This window comes from Dryobates pubescens, chromosome 6 (genome assembly GCF_014839835.1).
Source record: "Dryobates pubescens isolate bDryPub1 chromosome 6, bDryPub1.pri, whole genome shotgun sequence".
In the NCBI taxonomy this organism is placed as follows: Eukaryota; Metazoa; Chordata; class Aves; order Piciformes; family Picidae; genus Dryobates; species Dryobates pubescens.
The window spans coordinates 33,106,098-33,128,528 of NC_071617.1; the positions used below are offsets into that span (position 1 = coordinate 33,106,098).

The 22,431-nt window shown below is 40.4% G+C and overlaps 2 protein-coding genes across 2 annotated transcripts in view; one reads left to right on the forward strand and one right to left on the reverse strand.

Annotated features, from left to right (window-relative positions):
* Positions 1 to 912: 912 nt before the first annotated feature.
* On the forward strand, positions 913 to 13,501 carry LGALS8 (galectin 8). Its single transcript, XM_009905716.2, is given in 10 exon segments — positions 913 to 1,000; positions 1,002 to 1,049; positions 4,869 to 4,957; positions 5,684 to 5,894; positions 6,503 to 6,619; positions 8,229 to 8,285; positions 8,364 to 8,390; positions 10,439 to 10,527; positions 12,162 to 12,327; positions 12,742 to 13,501. Coding segments are annotated over 10 exon segments (1,002 nt in total). The 5' UTR covers positions 913 to 952; the 3' UTR covers positions 12,892 to 13,501.
* A 984-nt stretch (positions 13,502 to 14,485) lies between these two features.
* Positions 14,486 to 22,431, reverse strand: part of HEATR1 (HEAT repeat containing 1) — a 41,787-nt gene continuing 33,841 nt past the window's right edge. The window contains exons 34-45 of the mRNA XM_054162281.1: positions 22,201 to 22,324; positions 21,269 to 21,409; positions 20,768 to 21,057; positions 19,743 to 19,893; positions 19,076 to 19,234; positions 18,405 to 18,539; positions 18,078 to 18,182; positions 17,816 to 17,984; positions 16,963 to 17,117; positions 16,491 to 16,649; positions 15,711 to 15,819; positions 14,486 to 15,309 (exon numbers count right to left, since the gene is read on the reverse strand). Of these exons, the coding sequence (XP_054018256.1) occupies positions 15,221 to 15,309; positions 15,711 to 15,819; positions 16,491 to 16,649; positions 16,963 to 17,117; positions 17,816 to 17,984; positions 18,078 to 18,182; positions 18,405 to 18,539; positions 19,076 to 19,234; positions 19,743 to 19,893; positions 20,768 to 21,057; positions 21,269 to 21,409; positions 22,201 to 22,324 (1,786 nt within the window). The 3' untranslated portion in view covers positions 14,486 to 15,220. The remainder of the gene's footprint in view (positions 15,310 to 15,710; positions 15,820 to 16,490; positions 16,650 to 16,962; positions 17,118 to 17,815; positions 17,985 to 18,077; positions 18,183 to 18,404; positions 18,540 to 19,075; positions 19,235 to 19,742; positions 19,894 to 20,767; positions 21,058 to 21,268; positions 21,410 to 22,200; positions 22,325 to 22,431) is intronic.

The following is a 22,431-nucleotide window of genomic DNA, read 5'->3' on the forward strand; positions in this document are numbered from 1 at the left end:
GTTTGATTTTGGGTTTTTTGTGTTAGTTTGTTTTGGGGTTTGGTTTGCTTGCTTGCTTGTTTGTTTGTTTTCCTCTAATGTTGCTGGTGGTTGTCATACAGTAAAGATGCAAAACCCCTCACCATTGACCTTTTAAACCCTGTCTGCCTGTCATTGACACACAGTTTGCATGCTACCTGAAGTTGTTTATCCAGAATTAATTAGCAGTTTCAATGGTGTCCTGAATTTTAGCCACTTCATTACAAGATTCTCTAAAGACAGTGTAGCTGGATATATTCATAAGCTGTTGTTTCATTATTTATTAATTCTGTGGATTTAATACAAATTTTTCCATCTTGTGGAGTTTAGGGTTTCTATGCACTGAAGGAAGAAACATCAAACACCCTTTGCTTCCCTGCTTTGTCCTTTGTCCAGTAACTTGTACTGGAACAAACAAGTTCAACACCTAAGGCTCATCGGTCTTGGGAAATCTGGGGATAGTACAAAAAGTGTAAAAACAAACAGAAGCAGGTGGTTGGTTGTCTTGGAAAAACTGCTGTTGTGCTGTGTACCTTATCCCTGCCTGCAGGCAGGGGTCAGCTGCAAATGCAGAGCTCTTAGGGCCCTGCGGAGGGACACTGAGCTGTCTGTGTTCCCCTGCACAATGATGATTTTTATGTGGGATTCTGTCCCAGTATACATAATCTTAGGAAGCTGCTGCTGACTCTGCATTATCTGTCTCTTGTTAGAATGGCACCTTGTTTCTTTAAGCAAGCTTTTAGGTTTTGTATTTCAAAACTCCAGCAAGTTTGTTGGAGAGGAAAGATGCTTGCATAATTTCTTATGCTGTTTGAAGTTATACATTGGAGGATTTAACTTCATCTAGTGTGACTTTGATACTTTCTAATTAAAAGTTTTGATTTTTTTTGAAGGGACCCCTCCTTTGGTGCTGCCCAACCAGTGAGTCCTTTAAATGCACTTCAGCAGTGATCACACAGAGCTGACAAACTTCAACTGGAGGAGGGAAGATGATGTCCTTGGATGGACCGCAGAAGACAATCAGTAACCCGGTAACTCCCCTGTCACATCAACAACTTGTCCTTTGGGAAATGTGACTTTGCTGTTTTATGTCAATAATTAGTACTTGTATTGTTTTGCACAGTGAGAGGTGTTACTGAGAACTCTATTCATTGCTCATGTGTTTGAGGGAGAGTATTACAGGTGACACTAGGATCTGGTAGCGTTTAGAAATTATACTGCAAACAGATGGACACTTAATGCACAGGACTTCCAAAACAAGAAGGAAGTTCTGCCAGTCTTTGAGGGCAATCCCTTTTCTTGTAAAACAAAACAAAACACCACACCCAAAAACTCCACCAAACCCAGATACATAATTCACCAGGTTGGAAAAGACCTTTGAGATCATCAAGTCCAACATATCACCAAACACTATCTAATCAATTAAACCATGGCACGAAGTGCCTCATCCAGTCTCTTTTTAACACTTCCAGTGATGGTGACTCCACCACCTCCCTGGGCAGCCCATTCCAATGGGCAATCACTCTTTCTGTGAAGAATTTCTTCCTAACATCCAGCCTAAACCTCCCCTGGTGCAGCTTGAGACTGTGTCCTCTTGTTACAGTATCACAGTATAACTAAGGTTGGAAGAGACCCCAAGAATTATCGAGTCCAACCTGTCTCCACAGACCTCATGACTAGACCATGGCACCAAGTGTTCTGGTGCTGGTTGCCTGGGAGAAGAGACCAACCCCCACCTGGCCTCAACCTCCCTTCAGGTAGTTGTAGACAGCAATAAGGTCTCCACTGAGCCTCCTCTTTTCCAGGCTAAGCAGCCCCAGCTCCCTCAGTCTTTCCTCATAGGGCTTGTGCTCCAAACTCCTCACCAACTTTGTTGCCCTTTTCTGGACACGTTCCAGGAAGTCAACATCTTTCCTAAACTGAGGGGCCCAGAACTGGACACAGTACTCAAGGTGTGGCCTAACCAGTGCTGAGTACAGGGGCACAACGACTTCCCTGCTCCTGCTGGCCACAGTATTCTTGATCCAGGCCAGGATGCCATGGGCACACTGCTGGCTTGTATTCAGCCTTCTGTCAACCAGTACCCCCAGGTCCTTCTCTGCCTCCTCACATACACACACCACAAAGGACAACTTGCCCTAAGGACTTCTTCCAAAAAATCTCAGACCCACAAGTCACCAGTGGAAAAATGTGTTTTTGCAGAGTATGCTGAGTTGAAATTATGATAAGCAGTGTTTTCACTCCTTATTCTCTGTAAAGGGAAAGGGCCTGGCAGCCCTCATAAAATAATTTTTTTGTGGTGTCTGCAACTTCAGTCTGAACAATTAAATTTGGAACATTATTTGATAATTGATATCTTACCTTACAAAAAATCCTGCTTTGTAGGGAAGACTTGAGTCAACATGATTCAGCAATTGCAGAGAGTGGATTTGGTGGAATGTCGTTTGCCAAGCTTAAAGTCTGGAGACTTTCTCTGAAAAGCTCTGGTATTCTCATGATCTGGGACCTGACTGCTCTTGTGATCAGTGGCCTAACACTGACATATGGCTAAAGGGGTGGGCTGAAGCTGTGTCTTTAAATAGGTAGTTCCTTTGAGCCTGCAGGAAATACTATTTTTCAATGTTCTATTCTAGAGCTCTTTACAAATATTACAGTTTGTAGGGTAGCCATGTAGAGTAGTGCAGATCTGAACAGGACTTCCATATCTGTTGTATTTTTGCACCGTTATTTGTCTGTATCTTTAGTGAATCTGACTGCTCAATTCCCACTATATGTTGACTCTTGCAAAGTGGATAGAATTTTGAATGATGGGGAATAGCATCAATCAGCTTCACAAGAACCCATCTGGGAGGGAAAGGAAAGCTGTGTGGAGATTAATTAGAAGGTGGAAGGACTGAACTGCAGAAGGAAAGGGATGATGCAAATTGGTAGATGGGGATTTTGGTGGTAAAAGAGGTGTGAAGAGGAAGAGTAGGAGGTGTTTAGGATGTGCAGTTTTTTTAAGGGAGAGAATAGTAGTAGTAGTTCAAAGAAAATTGCATGGCTGCAAGGGGATTGATGAGTATTATGGGTGACAAGACCACAGTGGAGGATACAAAGGGGTAAACTAGGGCTTAGGAGTCAAGAGCCTAAGATGAGAATAAGAGTGAGTATTTGGTATTGAAATATGGAGGCAAAGTTGGTAAAGGTTGTCCTGAGGATCTCAGAACAGTCTCCATACAAATCCATGAGCAACCTGCTCTGTTTGACTTTGCTTTGATCAAGGCATTGGGCTAGACACACCAGAGCTGTCTGTCTTCCAGCCTCAGCCCTTCTGTGATCTATCACCTGTGTGATACCACAAGATGAATTTAGTAGAGGTGGAAGAGGCCAGGCCGTGAAGATTTCACTGTTTCACTGAATTGTTTCTTGAGCAGCAAAGTTTAAGAGCTTTATTACAGGTTTGAGTCTGAGATGTATTTCTTCAGTATTGTACTGTTCTGAATCATCCAGAAAATTGTGCTTTCCTCTTTTTGCCTTTTACTCCAAGCATTGGTTGTGCCCCATCTGATAGGGCAGCTGTCCACTAGCCATCAAGTTGGATCAAAGTTGTGTTACTACAGTTTATTCCTCTGTAGGACCATAATCTTGTTTTATGAAAACTGGCAGATACCAGAAAGAACTTGATCTTTGAGACCTCTGAAACTCAGTCAACACTAACTAATTGGTTTCAGAGGTAATTTGTGGAGGTCTGGAAGAGAGCTGGGATGCTGGTAGATCACATGATATCACAAGCACTAATCTGAGTAAGTGAGCAAAAATTAGTAGAACAACTTGAGACATGAGGAAATTACAGGCACATTTTGTGATGACAAAGCCTCATTAAGTCTGTAGCATTGCACCCAGGAAACACTCTATTATGGCCTTGCAGATTCCATGTTTAAGCTTTTGAAGCATTGATGGGCCAGCCTTCTTTTCTCTTTAATAAATGCCTCATTTTGAATGTAAAGAAGTGGTTTTGCTACAGCTGGTCTTCCAGAGGTAAATAACTTTGATCCACTAGAGTGGGTTAAGTCCCAGTGTTCCTGGCCTGTTTCTGTATCTTTCTCTGTTTTGTCTTTGGAGACTAAACCAGTAATTTATTACTGTGCTGCACTACTCATGACCTGCAGAAAAGAACCCCACAATGAGTTATGAAGAGGTATGTTTATTACGGCACCGGATGTGAGGGGGGATCACGCCACCTGTCTCGCGTAACACCCATGGGCTCAAGTCGTTATTTATGTTACAAATCCATACATATTCATTAAGTTTCTGAGGATAGGTGTAGCTAATGCAAATTGCTTTCAGGAACTCATTAATGTAGGTGTCCTCCCATTCTCCAAATGTAACCAAACCTGGCCTGGAACTCACTAGGTTGATATAAAGCAGAACCCCATCTTCTAGGATGCAGCTGTCTCCTATCCCATTCCTCTTTATCAGTGGTTCTGCCTGCCTAACTTTTGTGAGGCCCTGGAGGGTAGGAAAGATCTTAACACCTAAAGACAGGATTCTCGTGTGCTTAAACTTAAAAACACACATTTACTTTTCCCCTCATCACTCAGGGTTACTACCCCTCATGAGCAGTGTGTGAAACTAAATTAATCAAGATAATGTGGTTTTCGTATTTATTACTATTGTTCTTGTTATTGGAATAAAAATGAGCCTCTTGTATATTCAGGAACAAAGCTACTACCAGTAAGCAAAGGGATTTCAGCCTATTTATTCTTCTGCTCTTAAAATGTCCTCCACTACTGTACCTGCTTAAGCCATTTAAACTACACATGCCGTTTGAATAATTTTTTTTCTTGTTTTTTTCCCCTCTCTTCTAGATGATCCCATATGTTGGGACAATACTTGGTGGCCTTGTTCCTGGAGAGCTGATTGTAATACATGGGACTGTTCCTGATGATGCAGACAGGTAGTGACTACAGTGTCCCTTTATTCAGTGTCACCATGTGAACAAGAACGTAATGGATAAAATATTTCCAGGGGTCGTACTTATGATGGCCTAAAAAGGCTTGATCTAAATCTTTGTGATAGCATCAGAGTGAATATAAGCTGGAATGGTTAGTGAAAGCTTTGTGATGAGAAGTAGAGGGTGAACTCGTTTTTTGCTTTCTGCTGATCTTCTCTTCTCTGTTTTTGTTCTGCCTGCTTTGGCCATTTTTGTTCCACTCTCACAGCTTATATCTGGTTGTCTGAAAAGGTTGCTTGAGACTAGCAAACTTGACAACAGAATGTGTTGTGTGATGAATTTAACTTAAACTGGTGTAAGGAGATATGGACTAGTACATGTGCCCAGTATGGGGGTTCTGTTCCCTGGCTTTACAAAAGGTTCATTAGGTTATTCTGCTGAAGATGATGGAAGGGAAGGTGGTGAATACAGGTACTGAGGATCTTACATGATATGAATGATGACCATTACATACATGCCTAAATATGTTAATTCATTGCAATAAATCATGGGGGAGCCTTTCACAGGAGCGCAGAAGTTGGACAAATACATGTGTGGTTTTTTTTTCCTTATCAAACAACACTTGTTATGTCTGCCTGTTCTGAGGCTCCACGGTAAAACATAAGCGTATAAAACTTTTTAGGTGATTTCTTGACAGACTGAGTTGAATGTGGTTTGTCTTGTGACTAGGTTCCAGGTGGATTTACAGTGTGGTAGCAGCATAAAGCCTCGAGCTGATGTGGCATTTCATTTCAACCCTCGCTTCAAAAGGTCTGGCTGTGTTGTTTGCAACACACTAGAGAGGGAAAAATGGGGCTGGGAAGAGATCACTTATGAGATGCCCTTTCAAAAAGGAAAGTCATTTGAGATTGTCATCATGATTTTAAAGGATAAATTCCAGGTAAGTCTGGGTCAGTTCAGATTAAATAGAGGGGTTTTCTGTATACTTAAATCGCTGGAAGCCTTGGTTTCTCTGACACCTGGATATAGTCTAACTACAGAAAAGTTTAGAAGCTTTTCTTTAGAGAGGTGCTAAGTAAATCAGACCTGTAATTTTGTATGGCTTCCCTCTAAGATGAGTAGGCAAGTGACTTCCTGCCATGGCTAATGGCTACTCTACCCTTCCATTCATGTTTGTGAAGGCCTGACCTTAGGAAAAACCTGTTTAGTGTAGGACAGCCCTCTTGGAGAAAATATGTGATGTGTATTTGTCTTGCTCTGTTGGACTGCAGTTACAGATTCCATTAGATTGCTAATGCCACACTGGTAAATGATTTGATACTAGAAACAAAAGATACGAAAAGCAAATTTTAATATAGGTAAATAAATCTCTGTCAAGAGAGACTGAATCATGGATGAGCTGAACTTAATTGCTCTGACATCTCTAGGACACTCCCTGATTCTGTACCAAACCAGTGTAAAATAGAGGTACATGCATACAATTTGATAAGCAGCTGGTGTAATGTATGCTTTAATACAACTTTAAAATTTTGTTTCCTGTCTCTTTAGGTGACTGTGAACAAGAAGCACTTGCTGCTCTACAACCACAGAATTAGCCTTCAAAGAATAGATACTCTTGGAATATATGGCAAAGTGCAGATCAAAACTATAGATTTTGTTTCTAATGTAAGTTATACAGACTTGTTAGATTCCTTCTCTGTCTCGCTAAACTACAGAGTAAGATTTGTGGTGAAAAGGAAGTAAAGTAAAGCAGCTGCACAGTCTAACATCAGTAAGAATTCTTTCCCCCCCGCATTTCAACACGCTAGTCTCATGTGAAGTTCTCTGATTTCCTGTTTTAACATTGAGGTTAATGGCAAAAGGGTGACAGATGGTATAAGAATATTAAGAATATCCTGGATCTAATAATAGATTAGACCTCTCAAATATTGCAGGAGCTCCAAAATTAACTTTCAGTGTTTCTAAATGACAAGTTCAACAATGGCTGTAATTTGTTGCTTGGCTTCCAAATGTTCATCCACAGCTTGTGCAGGAAAACCCTGGTTTTTCCTGCTAAAATGACTGAATTGTTGAATGAAGTGATAGGTAGGAATGTATGTTTATTTTGGGGAATGGAGTGGGGTGTGAGAAGTGTCCTTTCTCAAAGACTTCAGGGCTTGATTTGCACTTGGACCAAACAGCAGTGAATTTTAAGTTAAAGCAGTGTTGTGGTTCCGCTTGGCTGCTAGCTCTGCTGGAGAAGGGGAGGAGCTGAACAATGTTTTACCCTGTGCAGAAGGAGAGATCCTGCCCTGAAGGGTCAGATTTTTAGGACAGATGCAAAGTGATAAATTCCAGGGATATACTGAATGCCTTTTCCTTTTCTTTCTGCTACCCAGCCTTCTTACTCTAATATTCTGGGTCTCCACTGCCCCATCTCTACTATATTGTGGGCAGACCTTGGGTTACTTAGCTCAGCAGACTAATGTTAATGCAAGGTGGAGATTTGGGCCAGAGCAAAATGTAGTCTGAACTGTAAAGATGAAACTACTCACTGATCATTTGCCAAGCCTGTGTACAGACTTTTATGGTCCCCATCACTTGACCTTGGGCATATTACTAGAATATTGTTTGAAGCTATGTCTAAGTCTTAGTCCAGGAGGGTGTGACTTGGGGGAAGAGCTTGTGGGCAAGCAGATGCTATAGGTTGGTTTCTGTCCTGAGCACAAAACAGAACACTTTCTAGGTCTGTGGTTGCTGATGATGTATCCTTTGGGAAAGAAGGGAATGTCTTTGCTTCAAATACACCCCTTTGAGGAGGAAAATGAAGGCCTGTACTGAAATAAATAAGTTGAAGACACAACCTGCTAGGGCTGAGCTGGAACTGTACCTCTGTGTGGGCATGTTGCACATCTGTCCTCATGGCAAGGGTCAGGAATGCAGGGGGCTGCTTGGAATCCTGAGGCCCCTTGCACAGACCTGCCCTGCTGGTATTCATACCCCAGTGAGGAGAGCTCAGTGGGTATCATCAGATGCTAAAGGATTAACAGAGCTCTGAGTATAAAATAGAGATTCAGAATGTAATGAGAAATCACAATTTGGTTTCAGCAACTGATCTTCAGGACTTTTCTTTAGTTTGTAGGGGTTTGGCAACCTTTCTTTATTACAGCCTTAGATCTCCAGGTTAACAGCTCACCCTTCAAAGCAGTACAGATCTTTTATATGGTTTTAAACCAACTTTGTGTTAAAGTTCTATGATGTTAGCAATGAAATCTAAATATGTCTCTTTCTGCAGTCTTCACAAGGCTCTCAGCCATCATCTCTAGGAGTTACAAAGCTAAATACAGAAACTGTACGTATGCCTATAAAAGGCTGCATGAATCTCCCTGTTGCCTGATAAGCAGTTAATGTTGTTTGTTTTCTCTTCTAGGGGGATATTCCAGACGGCTCAGAATTTGTAAGTGACTGTAATAAAAATGTATATCTTATGTATTTTATAATTAATACCATGGGCAGTGGTATCTTCAAACACCACTGTAACTTATTTACAAAATGAGTTCACAGGTTCAGTTATTTGGTTGTGGGTTTTACACTGCACATATAAAGACAGTTACGTGATTTAAGCACAGATCTAATATTTCCAATACAGCAATTCAAATTGGAAATACAGGTGCTGTGATCTGTAGTTTTCCCACAAATATGATTTTGTGGCACATTGGCCAGGTACTCACTGCTTGCTCCTGTCTGGTATCTTCCCAGATGCTGTGGCTATAATTTGAGCAGTCCTTGGCTCAGAAAGGGCTAAGGGGCCTCTCTCTTGTGTGCTCCCTCACTGGGCTGCAGCCTCTTCTGGGATTTAATTCCCTTGGAGCTTTTCCCCTTTCTGCCTTGGTCCAGGTGCAAGGCCTGGGTGAAATTGTTCATCTGCTAGAGCAGGTTCTTCAGCTGCTACTCAGGCAGCATTTGGCTCTTGTCTTTTTGTGGTAAGCAGGCCCTCAGCTGCTACTTGGGCAGCATTTGGCTCTTGTTGCTGTCTAGGGAAGAACAAGGCAAGTTGCTTGACTTCTTGGGTGGTTTAAATACTGTCCAAAGACAATTAATGCCGTGTGGTAACACAGAACCCTGATAACTGGACCTATGGGATAGGGCATATCCAAACATGGCCAGGGGCATACACAGTTCACAGCTGTGTTACGAAGTTAATCACATGTGGTACATGTTTATCTGGACCCCAGGAAGTGTCCAGGTTTGCACATTCACAAGTGCTTACAGTGCTAATCACACATGCTATATTTGCCTTGGCCATCTGGACCCCAGGAACTGTCCAGGTTAGCACATTTGCAGGTGCTTAGTCCATTGTCTGGGCTAGGGCATGTTTTGGGGTTTGACCCTTCAGCACTGTGTCTAGTGTAGACTTGTGGCATATATGAAGAGCAAAAATATTTGAAATAAAACCATCTTAGTTATTAATGAAAAAAACCCAACAACGAAACACCAAAAAGCCCAGAACAAGGGAACTGGAGAACCTCCTGGGAGATGATCATCAGTGAGGCTTTGTAGAGAGTAATCCTCTTTGCTGCTGCTAGTAAAAGTAAGGCTATTTCTGAAATAATTTAGAAAACTCATAAGACAGCATCCACAGCCGTAAACGTAGAAATAGAGTGAAGTACCAGAAGTTTTAAAGGATCAAATCACATTAAAAACTTTTTTGAAACAAGTATACTTAGTTTTTTCTCTGCTTTAGGAAACACCTGCAAAACAGAACTACTCTGTATTCATATTACGCCAAATGGCCTTATGTTAGTGTATCTGAGAATCTGGTTACATCTTACTCTTGCTGACAGATCCATGCTTCCTCTGCATACACTTCCTGTGGCTGGATGCAAGCACTGTAGGGTTGGAACTTGCACCCAGCTAGCGTGGAGCGCAAACAAAGTTGAGTGTAGATCTGTGTGCAAAAATCTGCGCAGGGGCGCCATACCCAGTGCAATCAAACTGAAGAAGGGTTGGAAGCTGGGAATATATACAAATAGAATTCTTGGAGAAGATGAAGTTGCAGTGAGTTCCAGGGTTTTAGATGCCTTGTCACTTGACAGTCTGCCACCTACAGTCTTCTTTTCAAAACCAAGTAATATGTAATATTGTCAAGTGGTAGACTTAAAAAGTCAAAGTATGTGTCGCTCCTTTTTTCAGATCTTCTCAGAATAACTTGTAATACTGTTTCCTCTCCCTCTCTTAGATGTGGCAGAAATTGTTGTAAACGTTTATTTTTGAATCCTGGGTGTCAGGCTTCAAGGAATAAAACCCAACAACATTGACAGGTTTAACTTTACCACTACAGCGTTAGTGTTCCAGAATACACTGGTAGGAATTATTTCAGCTGTAAGTGTAGATTTCTGATTGTAGGCTCTTGTAGGCTAAAGTCTTCCTGCTGTAGTAAAGCTCAGCTTGTATATTGAGAAAAGTAAGTCACAGTCAAAATTTTGACTGGTGGTGTACTTCCAGGATGTTCCTTATGTTGGGAAACTTGATTCTGCACTTTGTCCAGGATGCACAGTTGCCATTAAAGGAGAAGTGAATAGGAATCCCAAAAGGTAAGCATTAATGATTTTTTTTCTGCTATTTATCTGAGCTACTTTGGAAAATGAGTAGGCTTTTCCATTTGCCTCAGTATATCCTTACTCATTTGCAACTTTGTATCTGGAATCATCTGAAACTGCAGTGGTTTTCTTAAGAACCTGCAGGATACCGCTTTAGAGAGGACTTTAAAGATCAGCTGCATTGTGAAAAGTGAAGGTAAACCCTGAGTGTCTTACCTACTTACAGCTGATGAAAGCTGGTAGGGGAGTATGAACTATAATTTTGATAGCAAACAAGGAACAACATGTTGCAAAGAAGACATTTTCCCAATGTGATTTAAAGAAGTGGTGAAACAAAGGGGAGTGAAACATGGTGAAAATGGACCTAAGGAAATGTCTGTGCTTCAGCATGCATTTTGCTTGAAGGGTGGTTTTGGCTTTGCAAAAACATGCCTAAAACTGAAGCAATTAGTGCAGATAATGAAAAGTGTGCTTTTTATACTGTGTGTGTGCATGGCGCTCCTGCTTCCTCAGAGCACATTATCTTCCATGCAGCTGAACAGCACTCAAGAGTTTATATTAATACTCTAGAGGTCTAGAAATCTCATCACTTTAAATTGGGCAGCATAAGTAGTGCTTAAATAGTAGCATTTGTTGTTTTTCTTTTGGCTTGGCAAGCTTATTAGCACATTTCAAGTCCTGAATGTACTGCTTCTAAGTGTGACGAGGCTTTTAGGTGTTAAAGCATGCAGATTGTCTGCTCTCTGGTGTTGCTTTTAAATGTGTAAGTTTTTATATAGTTTGTAAATTATTTAATGTTTTTCACTCAGTTCACAGTTATAAATTTTTCTCAGTGAAAAACAGGATTAAAGAGCTTGCAACTGTAGCTGTTGCTGTATTTCATTTCTGGACTAAGCAATTCTAGGCTTCTCAAAGGAGGGAAATAACCTGATAGGTAGAGCTCATTTTGGGGAAGGAGTATTTCTTCTTCAGATGCATTGAAGTCTTTGCCACAGGTTGAAACATTAATTTGTGTTTGGATGACTTCCTCTGATCACTTTTCTCCAGAGCTCCCCATTAGGAATGCTGTATTATGGACATGTCTGAGACTAGAGTATTCATTCAGCCTGAGCAGAGCTACACTGTCCTACAAAGTAACACTTTGCATATATGCATGGTGTCCTGCCAATCATAAATGTAGAAATAGAATCCTCAAACTCTTCCTTAGAGTCTAACCAGTCTGTTGGCAGAAAGAACATAACATGTCTTCAGGTAAAATAAAGCCTCCCACTATCCACTGCCTAAGAGAAGGAGGTGGTCGAGCCATTAGCACCATATGTTTCTGTGAGAATGCTGCTTCCTAGTGCTGCAGAGAAGCATCACTTGGCTTGATACCTCCTTGCTGAGATATGAACAGAAAGCTGGAGTGCTGAAGCAGATCTAGCAGGGTCACGCTGTACTTTTACTGTCTCTAGCAAAGGTTTCTGTGCCAAGGAGACAAATGCACGTTAACTGTCTGCTTGGTTCATCAGATGAATCATGGCTCTGGCTCCAGAACAGTTCTGAGTATTGTCTGAGGGCTTGGTAAATAGCATGAACCACTGCATGATGTTTGTGGACCCTTGGTATAGTAAACTTATATCTTCCAGCTTTACGATAAATCTGAAACCAAGTGGCTCAAAGGACATTGCATTACATCTGAATCCCCGAGTGAAAAATCAAGTTTTTGTAAGAAACTCATACCTTCATGACAGCTGGGGAGAAGAAGAAAAGGAAATTGCCAACTTCCCTTTCAGTCCAGGAATGTACTTTGAGGTAGGAGTAACTGACACACAGCATCAAACCGGCAAGTCTGCCAAAAGGATCAGCAGTGGTGCTCAAATGTCGTGCCCACTTACGTGAATTTAAATTAAACTGCCATTTCTGCCTTTCAGTGTCTTGAGAATATTTAACAACAAATAGTAGGTTAATGACAATTTACTTTTAAAGTGGTTGCAAAAATTCATACTGTACTCGGGACAAATTTTAATTGAATTGACTTGGACTCCATGATCCTTATGGGACCCTTCCAGCTTGACTTATTCTGTGAATTTTATTGAAGTTTCACTTTTAAAAATGTTTCTTTCGCATGAAACGTTCTTTGTAGGGGAAAAGGGGTTTGTCCAACTCTAGGCTAGATTGTTTTTCATGTGTTGCCTTATCTAAAATTTAACTTTTCTTGCTTTTCAGCTGATCATTTTCTGTGATACCCACCAGTTCAAAGTTGCTGTTAATGGTGTTCACACACTGGAGTACAAGTATCGTTTTAAACAACTTGAAAAGATCAACGTAGTGGAAATCATGGGAGATATTCAGTTGCTAGATGTGAGGAGCTGGTAATTCTTTTCAATCTAGAAGAATTAAATCTGTTCTGAGGACAGTGCCTCCTTGTTGAGTACAAACAGAAGCTGATTTGAGCTAAGCATGCCTTTAATCTATCTAGCCTTCTGCGTCTGCCCAGTACCAGAACTGCTGGCTGTGAGATTAAATCCTCCTCTAGTTTACAATATCCTGGCAAGCTAAGTAAGTGTTTGCTCAGATGTATCTCCTGTATTATTGAATGCAGCAATATGAAAACTGATGTGTCTTACTAACAACTGCACTTGGTATGTTTAAGTTAAAACTGCTACTTGTTACTCCTTGATAGCACACATTCAATATTGAGAAGTACGAAGAGACTGAAACAGGATCTGAAGATGTGGTTATCCACTGCAAAAGGGATATTGATAATTAATTTAAGAGATAATTATTAAATATACTCTATTTAAGAGATAATTATTAAATATACTCTTCTGCTTCTGTATTAGCAACTACAGCTTTTTTATTGAGGCTGGATTAAGCAGTTGACCCATCAGTTCTAGCAATAGGCAAGGATGTTACTTCTTAGCTAGCTGCTCAGTAGTGCCTTCTCTCTCAGTTATGGTTCCATTATTTGCTGCTTGTAAGTAGCTTAAATATACAGCAGCATTTCTAGCTTTACGTTTTCTAAAGTTAAACAAATGAAAATTATTAAGGTGGTTCCAATTGTCTAAACTTTTGAAAGCTTGTTTGATCTGAAATGGCTCCTGACTGAGTTGAGATTGCTCAGGGATTGAGATGGAGTTTGTGTTTCTCACTTTTTAAAATTGTGTCAACCCCAGTACTCCAGGCAGGCTATCAGCTGAGATAAGCCTTGGACATTTATCAGTGAAACAGAGAATGAAACCTTTTTCAGTCTTGTATTAAAGTACTCTCTATCCAAAACAGGCTGCTTCTATTCCATCAGTTTTCTGTACAAATGTCAGTCTTAATTTTTATACCCTTTTTAAAAATAAGTTGCTACTGGCTGTCAATACATCCCTGAGAGATGTTCCTATTTATCTTAAGAGCTGCTAAAACAGTGAAGCATTTCAAGAACAAGATCTATCCTGAAAGACTGTTTACTTACCAGATTTAATGTATAAAAAGCATAAAGGAAAATATTTGTGAAGTTTGCTTTTCTCTGAGTGTCATTAAGTAGCCATCATCCCTTTTTGGCCTTAGTTCATCTTACTTCACTGATTATTTTACTGGTATCTCTAAGGTGGCACAATGATCGTGACCATTCCCACATTGAGGAGTTAGCAATCCACAGACCAATTATCCTAAGTAGGCCTAGGCTTTGTCTCTGCTGGTGTACCTTCAAGGACAGGTGTCATGTTGTACATGGCACTGGGCTGCGGGATAAACTTAGCTGGCTGCTTGTAACGGAAGAGCCCATAGGCAGCTCCCACTTCCTATGGCAACTACAATACTTCTGTGTCCTTGCCTTTATCTAGGAGTACAGCAGAAAGTTCTCATATGAACATCCTTTTTGTTTGACAGCAGACATAATTAAAAGTTAAGAAAATCCTGCAAGAGCACAAATGACCATAATGGGGTAGCCTTTCCTCAGATGGCAGCTGTAAGGCATGCTACACCCTGAACATACTTGATCAATACCTCATGAACCTTGCCTGGTCCCAGCATGCAATGCAATGTAAGATTATCCTTTTATAGTGTTATTTTTATTCTATTTTTAGTGGTATTTTAAACAATACTTTCCAGAGTCTGAATGCCTTTCTTACTAGCAGTATAATGAACCAGCACCTCCTGGTGCAAAACAGATGATGAGTTTTTTGGTAAATTCATTAACATAGCAAGCAATTCATTCCTGATCTTCAGGTGAATAAGAAACTAATCCTAAAAAACAGCTTTAGCTCTCATATGAATCCTACTTACTTGTACCTTTCTTTTCAGTATTTTCAGTGAGTTTAGTTTTTAATTCCCTAAAAAATGACAGAAAAGCAGGTTCTTGGGACTGCAGTGGGTACAGTGACTACCACGCTTAACATTGTAGCCTCTCCACAGAGACAGTAACTGCATACCCCAAGCACGGTGGAATTCAGTGAGCCTCACAAATTGTCACTCTGCTTTTGCCCACCTATCAGAATTTGCTCCTGCTGATTGATAAGAAAAGAGCAGTTAAGGAAAAGTCACATGGAAAAAGTCCCCAGACCATCCAGAAATTACAAAGCCAGATTCTTACAATATTTTATTAAAAAGTTAAGATCTTAGCTCTGATAAAAATCAGTATGACAGTTTGCCTGTAGCACTTGCATGTGCAAAGATAACGTGATTCAGACAAAATCTGAAACCAAAAGGGACAGACCTAGAAGTAGCTTTGGAGTGGTTCTCCCAAAATGACTTCCAATTGTTGAATTGTCCTCTGACACTGCTGTTCAACTTCTTCACATTCATCTAGAAAAAGAATGTAAATAGGAATTAAGTAGAATAGTGATTACAGAGCTACATATCACTCATCAAGGCTAGAAGTCTTGAAATGCCAGGTATGAAATAACTATTCAAAACTGTTTTGTCACTGGCTCAGGACTTAAGCAAATTAATTCTACTGTAATACTGATATAAACCACAAAACTGGGGAGATGTGCACAGGCTATAATGCTGGTGAAGCTACCATAACTGAACTTTTAAGAGTGTGTTGGATACAGTTTGCATCTGGCACAGGTTAAGCTGCCATATACCAATTCATAAAATGTATAGCAATTATCCTGTATGAATCTTTGAAATAAGTGGCTATTATTCTTTTTTTGGTCATAGGTCAGTTATCTGCCATCACTAATGCCACTTCAAAACATTACCTTCCATAAGCTCAGCTAAGAATGGAATAGATTCTGGTAGCAGGACGAGGTAGTTCTCCTTCAGTTTTTGTGCAACTTCTACCAAAGCAAGCAGAGCAGCAAATCGGACCTAAAACAAACCAATCATCTTTGTAAGGAAACAAACATAATGGTATAGTTCCCTGTTTTCTCCCTGCCCCCTTCCCTTGCCTTCTTTCCACGTGAGTTTGTGAACCAGCTTTCCCTACTAAAGGTAAGTAGTTTATGCTAATTTAAATCTTAACATCTCAGTTAAGGCCATGTCAAAGGAAAAGTGGGTTGCAAGAAGCAGGTATGTTGCTGGACGTTACTTGATAAAATGGCCTTTAACTTCTGTTCCAATGACACTCTTCCACTGTGTCAGAAGGAGGTAGCTCAGTACAATGAGAAACCAATACTGAATACACAAACCTGTCAAATAGGAGTCCTGTCAAAACTCTACAATAAACAGGTCTCAAGGTTGCTGAAAGTTTTCCAGTTACCCCTCTAAAGTGCTTTCTTCATACATAAATAAGGTAGCTCTTACTACAACAGCTACCAAATGTTAAAAAAAATTCCCAACAATACAGTTTGGAAGATACCCACACATGGAATACTAACTGCTTACAGCAAGAGCAGAAGGCCATGTTGTATACATCTCTCTAGAACTTTGGCACAGTATCTTAATTCAGGCTAGTGTTTTAGCAATGGTCCACTTCTAGTTTGTGGGTCCACTTTCTAATGAAACAAATAAAACCAGTTCAAATCACAATAGCTCCGAACCTTAGGAGATGTGTGTCTCATTTTCAGCAGGATGTGGTAGTTCAGTGGTTTCCAAAGAGAATCATCTGCCATTGCCACTGAAAACTGAGCTATGCAGGGTATCAGGTGTGCTGTCATCCTTTCCTGGAACTTCTCATCTCCTCCAACCATATTTTCCAGCTGTGGAAGTAAAAAGTTTGTCAAACAGATCCTGGCTCAGATAAATTCAGCCAAAAGCACTTCTTTGCACTTTGGCTTTCAGGTACTCAAGAGTTCTGTCAAACAGCATTAGTGGGAGTGCACTGGTCTGAAGACATTGAGAAAGAGGATTAAAAACTTAGTAATTCAGAGCCTTAATGTTGTTTGTAGCCAAAGACAGTTAATTCTTCCCATTTGGTTAAGAGAGAGGATTGAGGCTTAATAGTTAAAAAATAACTGAGAAAAAACAAACAAACAAACCAGATATGAGTTAGTTTTGCATGTTTGCCAATACCTGGTCAACCAGAGGCATCATCAAGGTTTCTGCTCTTTCCTTACTCAGGAACTTCTGGGTGTCAAACAGGAACAGCTTGTGCAGACAGTCTATGGTGAACTGCAACAGCAGACAGCTCTTTTCTGTGCTATTCTCAGAGTCAAAGAAAGCTTCATCTACATATCAGTCAAGAAAAAAAAATTAAAACACCAAAAATACAAAACTTACTGACAGGACAGAAATATTGTTAGTTTGTGAATACAGCTGAAGGATGTACTACATAGCAATCAGGTATTCATCACTCAAAAGAGAGTGGATGCAATCTGTTACCTGGCTTTTGGCTAATGCTCTAGCAAGTCTAACACTGCCTTTGACAGTCAGTTGGGGACAAAATAGAATAGCTACAGGCTACAGCTATGGAGAATTTCTTCATGTCACTACAAATAAGATGAGCATATAGTGTACAAATTGTATCCTGTACAAAAAGTAGTACTGATTTTTTGCCAAGATAGCAGAGGAGTCTGAATATACCAAGTAGCATATAAGAGAAGTCAATGACTAAGAGGGGAAAAAACCCAAAACCACCAAAAAAACCCAAACAAAAACCAAGTCACCCTCTTTCCACATAATTTCATTCTCATGGAACTCACTGGGACTGACACTGAAAATTTTCATGTGGTCTCAACTTTGTATGGGCAGCCCAGAGCCCATGGATGAAAACTGTCCTTTGGTTCCATCAGAATGAGATAAATGAGAGGTTATGTGCTGGAAAGTAAATCCTGTAAGACTAAACTTCCAGCATATAGATGACATCTCTCAGCAGATAAGAGTTAGCCTGTCAATGCCTCTCTGTAGCTAGTAACTGAAAACTTACCAGTTTTAGAAGTGTTGACCTGATTCAGTGTCTCTGCAAATGGCTTTACTAAATGCCCAGCAAACAGTGTGAAGAGACCCTTGAGCTTGTCTGCGATGCAATCTGCTATTCGGTGGAATGTCAGCAGTCTGTCTTTTAGGGTAGACTCTGTTTTGGACCAGTCAAAGAGCTGAAAGTGACAAGCAGATTATCTCTGTCCTGTGTTTGTGCACTGGAAAATACAAATATCCTGATGCAGATCAGTTACATTTAAACTTCTTACCTTGAAGAAAAGGGGTCTGAAAGAAGCTTCGGAAAGTTTCATAACCATACTTATTAGACAATCAATAATGTAAGCCTCTGTCTTGCCAACTTCCTCTAAATCATCCTAGAAAACACAATTCCAATTTTCAAATGTAAGAATTTGAGTTTTCAGACTGAGTATCTAACCATAACGTTTTCTACTCAGAGAACAATTCCAGAGCAGAGTATTGGATACTCAGCATTTCAGAGCACATATGCAATGGAAATCACTCGTCTTTCTTAGAACAACTGACAGAATTAGCATGCAGAGGTTGAACTGCTGCTGCTCTTGCCCTAAGCAAGCTACCTGGGTGTGCTCTGTTCGGAAGTCCAAGGCTTTCATAAAAAATGCTGTCAGCTCAGACTGATGGGAGATGAGGTGCTCCTTCTCCATACCAACAATGTGCTCCTTCAAAATGTTCATAAGGGGACCCAGGCAGTTCTGCCAAAACAAAACCAGAAGAATACAAAGGCTACTGTTATACTGACAGTGACTGAGAAATGAACACATTTACTATCAAAACACAATAACATAATTGAACTTTTTTGTGCACTTTTTGTGGACTTATGATAGTAGGATTCCTGAAAAGAGTTTGGTCTCTGCTCTCCAATACCTGAGATACCAATTAGGTCTGAAAGGTTTGCACCTGAGACAAGAGTTAAGCCCAGATGAAAATTATGACTCAACTCATAAATAATTTGTTCTAGCAGATAAGGTCTTTATGAATGGGAAGATCTCCCAAGCATTTGTCATCTAACAGGCATTTCTCTCAGGTCTAACTTTCCTGAATCCCCATTGCAGTACAAAACAAAACAGAAGTAATATCAAGACTCTGCTAGGTTTGGCTTGGACAGAGTTACTTTTCTTCACAGCAGCTCATATGGTGCTGTGTTTCAGATTTGTGCCCAAAACAGCACCGATAACATGTGTGTGTGTGTGTTTTAATCACTATGCATAAGAATGAAAGTCCCCCTTACCTTCCGGTTGTTTGCCAGGTCGCTGTAACACTTGGTAAGCGCGGGCAGCAGGATGCGGGGAGCAAGCCTTGTGGCCAGGATACTTCTTAGTGATGTTACACGTAAGCTAATCTGGGAAGCAGGACCAAACTCTGCCGCAATCCTTTCCAAGCGGACAACCTATCAGGAGATCCAACAAAAGTTAGGCAGACTTAAAACAACTCAAGAACTTATTTTACAGTAGCAGTCTGTTCCACATGTCAGTTAGGAATTTTGCTGTTTGCACCACCTGGAGCACCTTATATTAAGATGTCTCTATTTAGAGCTTTGTTGTTTTCAGAAGCCAAGCACTGAAAAAAAATGTGCTTGTCAGCAGCAGGGGGTCAGAATTGCCCCAACTAGAGCTGTTAGATACTCAACGAGATCATGGATGTTACAGAATGATTCTTCAGGACTCATCTCCCTTTCCAAAGTCAAACTACAGCCTAGCAGGGAGAGGAGTAGGAGATGCTCTTACATTCTTTATCTTAGTTACCTACTTATGAAGGGGAGTACAAGAGTAATACTTTCCATATAGTTGGCACACTTTCCTGTTTCAGTTTCAGAGAGAAAAAAGAACCTTTGTAGCTTCTAGGACCTGGGCAGATCCCATTCCACTCTACGTATCTGTAGGAGTCTGAGAGCTCACCTGCAGCAAGCAATCCAAAAGATAAGGACTAAGGAAGTGTGGTAATGTTTCTGCAACCTTCAGCAGAGCAGTGACTGCACTCAGCAAGTAAATCTCATTGGAGACCAGCTCCTTCTTACTTTTCAAAGTCTTCAACAGTGCTGGCATCAGCCTGTGAATAACCAAGCATAAACAGAGAACGGTGAAACCACTTGAAGGAAAACTTCCAATCACATCAATCAATTTTTTTGGCCTTCAGGGACAATTTTCACCTGAAGTTTTACATGTGTATTTGATAAAATTCAGTGTTCTAGGCCCTTCTGATGTATTTGAAGCTAACGAAGAATATTTGGTTTAGAATTACAGAATAATAGAATGGTTTGGGGCAGAAGGGATCTTCAAAGATCATCTAGTCCATCCCTTCTGCCATAGGCAGGGACATCTGTCACTAGATCAGGGCGCTCAGAGTCCCATCTTTAGTTTAAAGATTGAATGACAATAATGAACTTACATATATTATGAGATATAACAGCCTTAAAAGCAGAAAGTTAGATGAAAGGAAGGAAAGAAAAAAAGGGATGGGCATTAAGACCTCATTTGTTCAGCAGAGATCACCAGAGTCTCATATGGCACATTTCACTCAGCCTCAATAGACTGTTTACAATTTTATATTCCAGATAATATTCTTCAATAGGGAAAGTAAAATCATGCAATATGCAGGAAATTCCATGCTACTGGTTCTCATGTTTTTAAATGAAAGCTGTTCTACAGTAAAAATAAAGAATATGGTCTGACTTTTTTTAGGCCATAAAGGTTGCCCCTCTGTTCACAGAACAGATTATGAAACTTAAATTTTCCCCACTAGCTTCTTAGTTCTACAACCAAGAAGCACCTTCAAGCACTGTGAGTACTTTTATTCTTATCTACACAAAACACATGTGTGGGCAGACTGCCACTTGGCCTTCATCAGCATTCCCTTAGTAATGCATTTTAGTGTAACTAATTCCTGCTTCAACTGGTTCTGTTAAAAAAGAATCCAACAGTACCTTGGAAGCTGAGGTATTGCTTGAGCTTTCAGTGTACAGGTGACCTCAGCTATACAGAGCAAAGCACTTCCCATTACATTCTTTTCCTCTTTCTCTGAAGAAATTAGATCAATGGCAGTTTTCAGAACAGGTACAAATGGCACTGGATTTTCTGTGCCAAAACCTTTGCAGAGTAGCTTGAGGCTGAACAAAGCAGTCTGTCTGTTGATTGCTTGCTCCTCCTCTTCCTCCTTTCTCTTACACTGCACAATAGCCACGAGCTCAGGAACCAGCTCCAAGAGCTGCAGGATCTAAAAGGACAAGAGAACACACACATTAGACAGACAATTATAAACTCCGAACCTGCAAGGTAACCATGGGCATGTAGCCTGCGTCTCACTCAAGAGCTGCCTGCCAGACTTGGCACTGGTACTTGTATCTTATGCAGAGCAAACCACTCCTAAATCAACCTCTTTCTGGCTACTTCTGCCAAAAGAACTGAGTTTAACCACATTGCCTCACCTGGGTCTTCTGCCACTTTGTGCGCTGCTGCACCTTATTGTTCAAAAGGTCCATTGCCTTACGTCTCACAGATGGGAGCTGATTTGTCATTAGGCCCCTAATTACAGGGATGAAGGTTTCTGTTGGCAACAAGGCATTAACCTACAACGAAAACATAATACCATAAATGCTCTCCCATGCACTGTGACACAATATACCCTTCAAATAAGGCCCACAAACTCTCTTCAAGAGAGGACAGGCAAGCAATGCTGCACTGGAGGCAAGCAAAGCCACTAAGCAGGGTGCAGTCACAGTATTTCACCTGGGTTCACTGTCTGCTAACCAGCCATTATCGACTAGCAATTCTTTTTGTCTACACTGGTGAGCTTTCCCTCCTTACCCTAAAATACTTCTTATAGCACCTTGTGCATCTACATCATGAAAACTGGAATATGTGTCACAGGCAAAATAGCAAAATCCAAGCTGTGAAAGATACCCACAGTGTGCCACAAGATAGCCAGTTTGATTCTACAAATATACTTCTGATCAGAAAAATAATAGAAAGAAAAGCATAAGGATTTTTTTTCTCCATTTAAATTCCATGTAGAAATATTCAACAGTTGCACTAGCATTAGTTAAATCATTTTATGACATAACAGTGAGAAATGCTGCCAAAAGACATTCTTCTCCATCAGCTAGTGAAATGACTAATTCCAGACAGTGGAATACTAACTAGAGGAAATTCCACTTTTTCCCCCCTAGCTGTTCTAAGTTGTAAGCTGTAGTTATTAAAGCTTACAGTTAGACAAGTTTAAACAGTGATGCACCAGATTGCAGACCATACTGTAAATATTAGCACTAACCCAACAAGAAATCCCACAATGATTATTAATCATATTAACAAGCAAAAGCAGAAATGTCCCACTGCTAACATGAAGTCTAATGAGACATACTTTGTCGAGCATATCATAGGACTTGTTAAGCAGAACCCTCCAAAATTTGGCTGTTGGCTTGTCCACATTCGCTTCCACTGAAGATGCCACAGTGTTTATATAGTGAAGAACATCTTCTAACAGCCTAGATAAAAAGGAATCATCTTTTAGTAAGGACACTAAGTTGACTTGATTACTGGAAAGCAAAGCATTTTAGGGAACAGCAATAGTAAAGGAATATGAAATACTAGT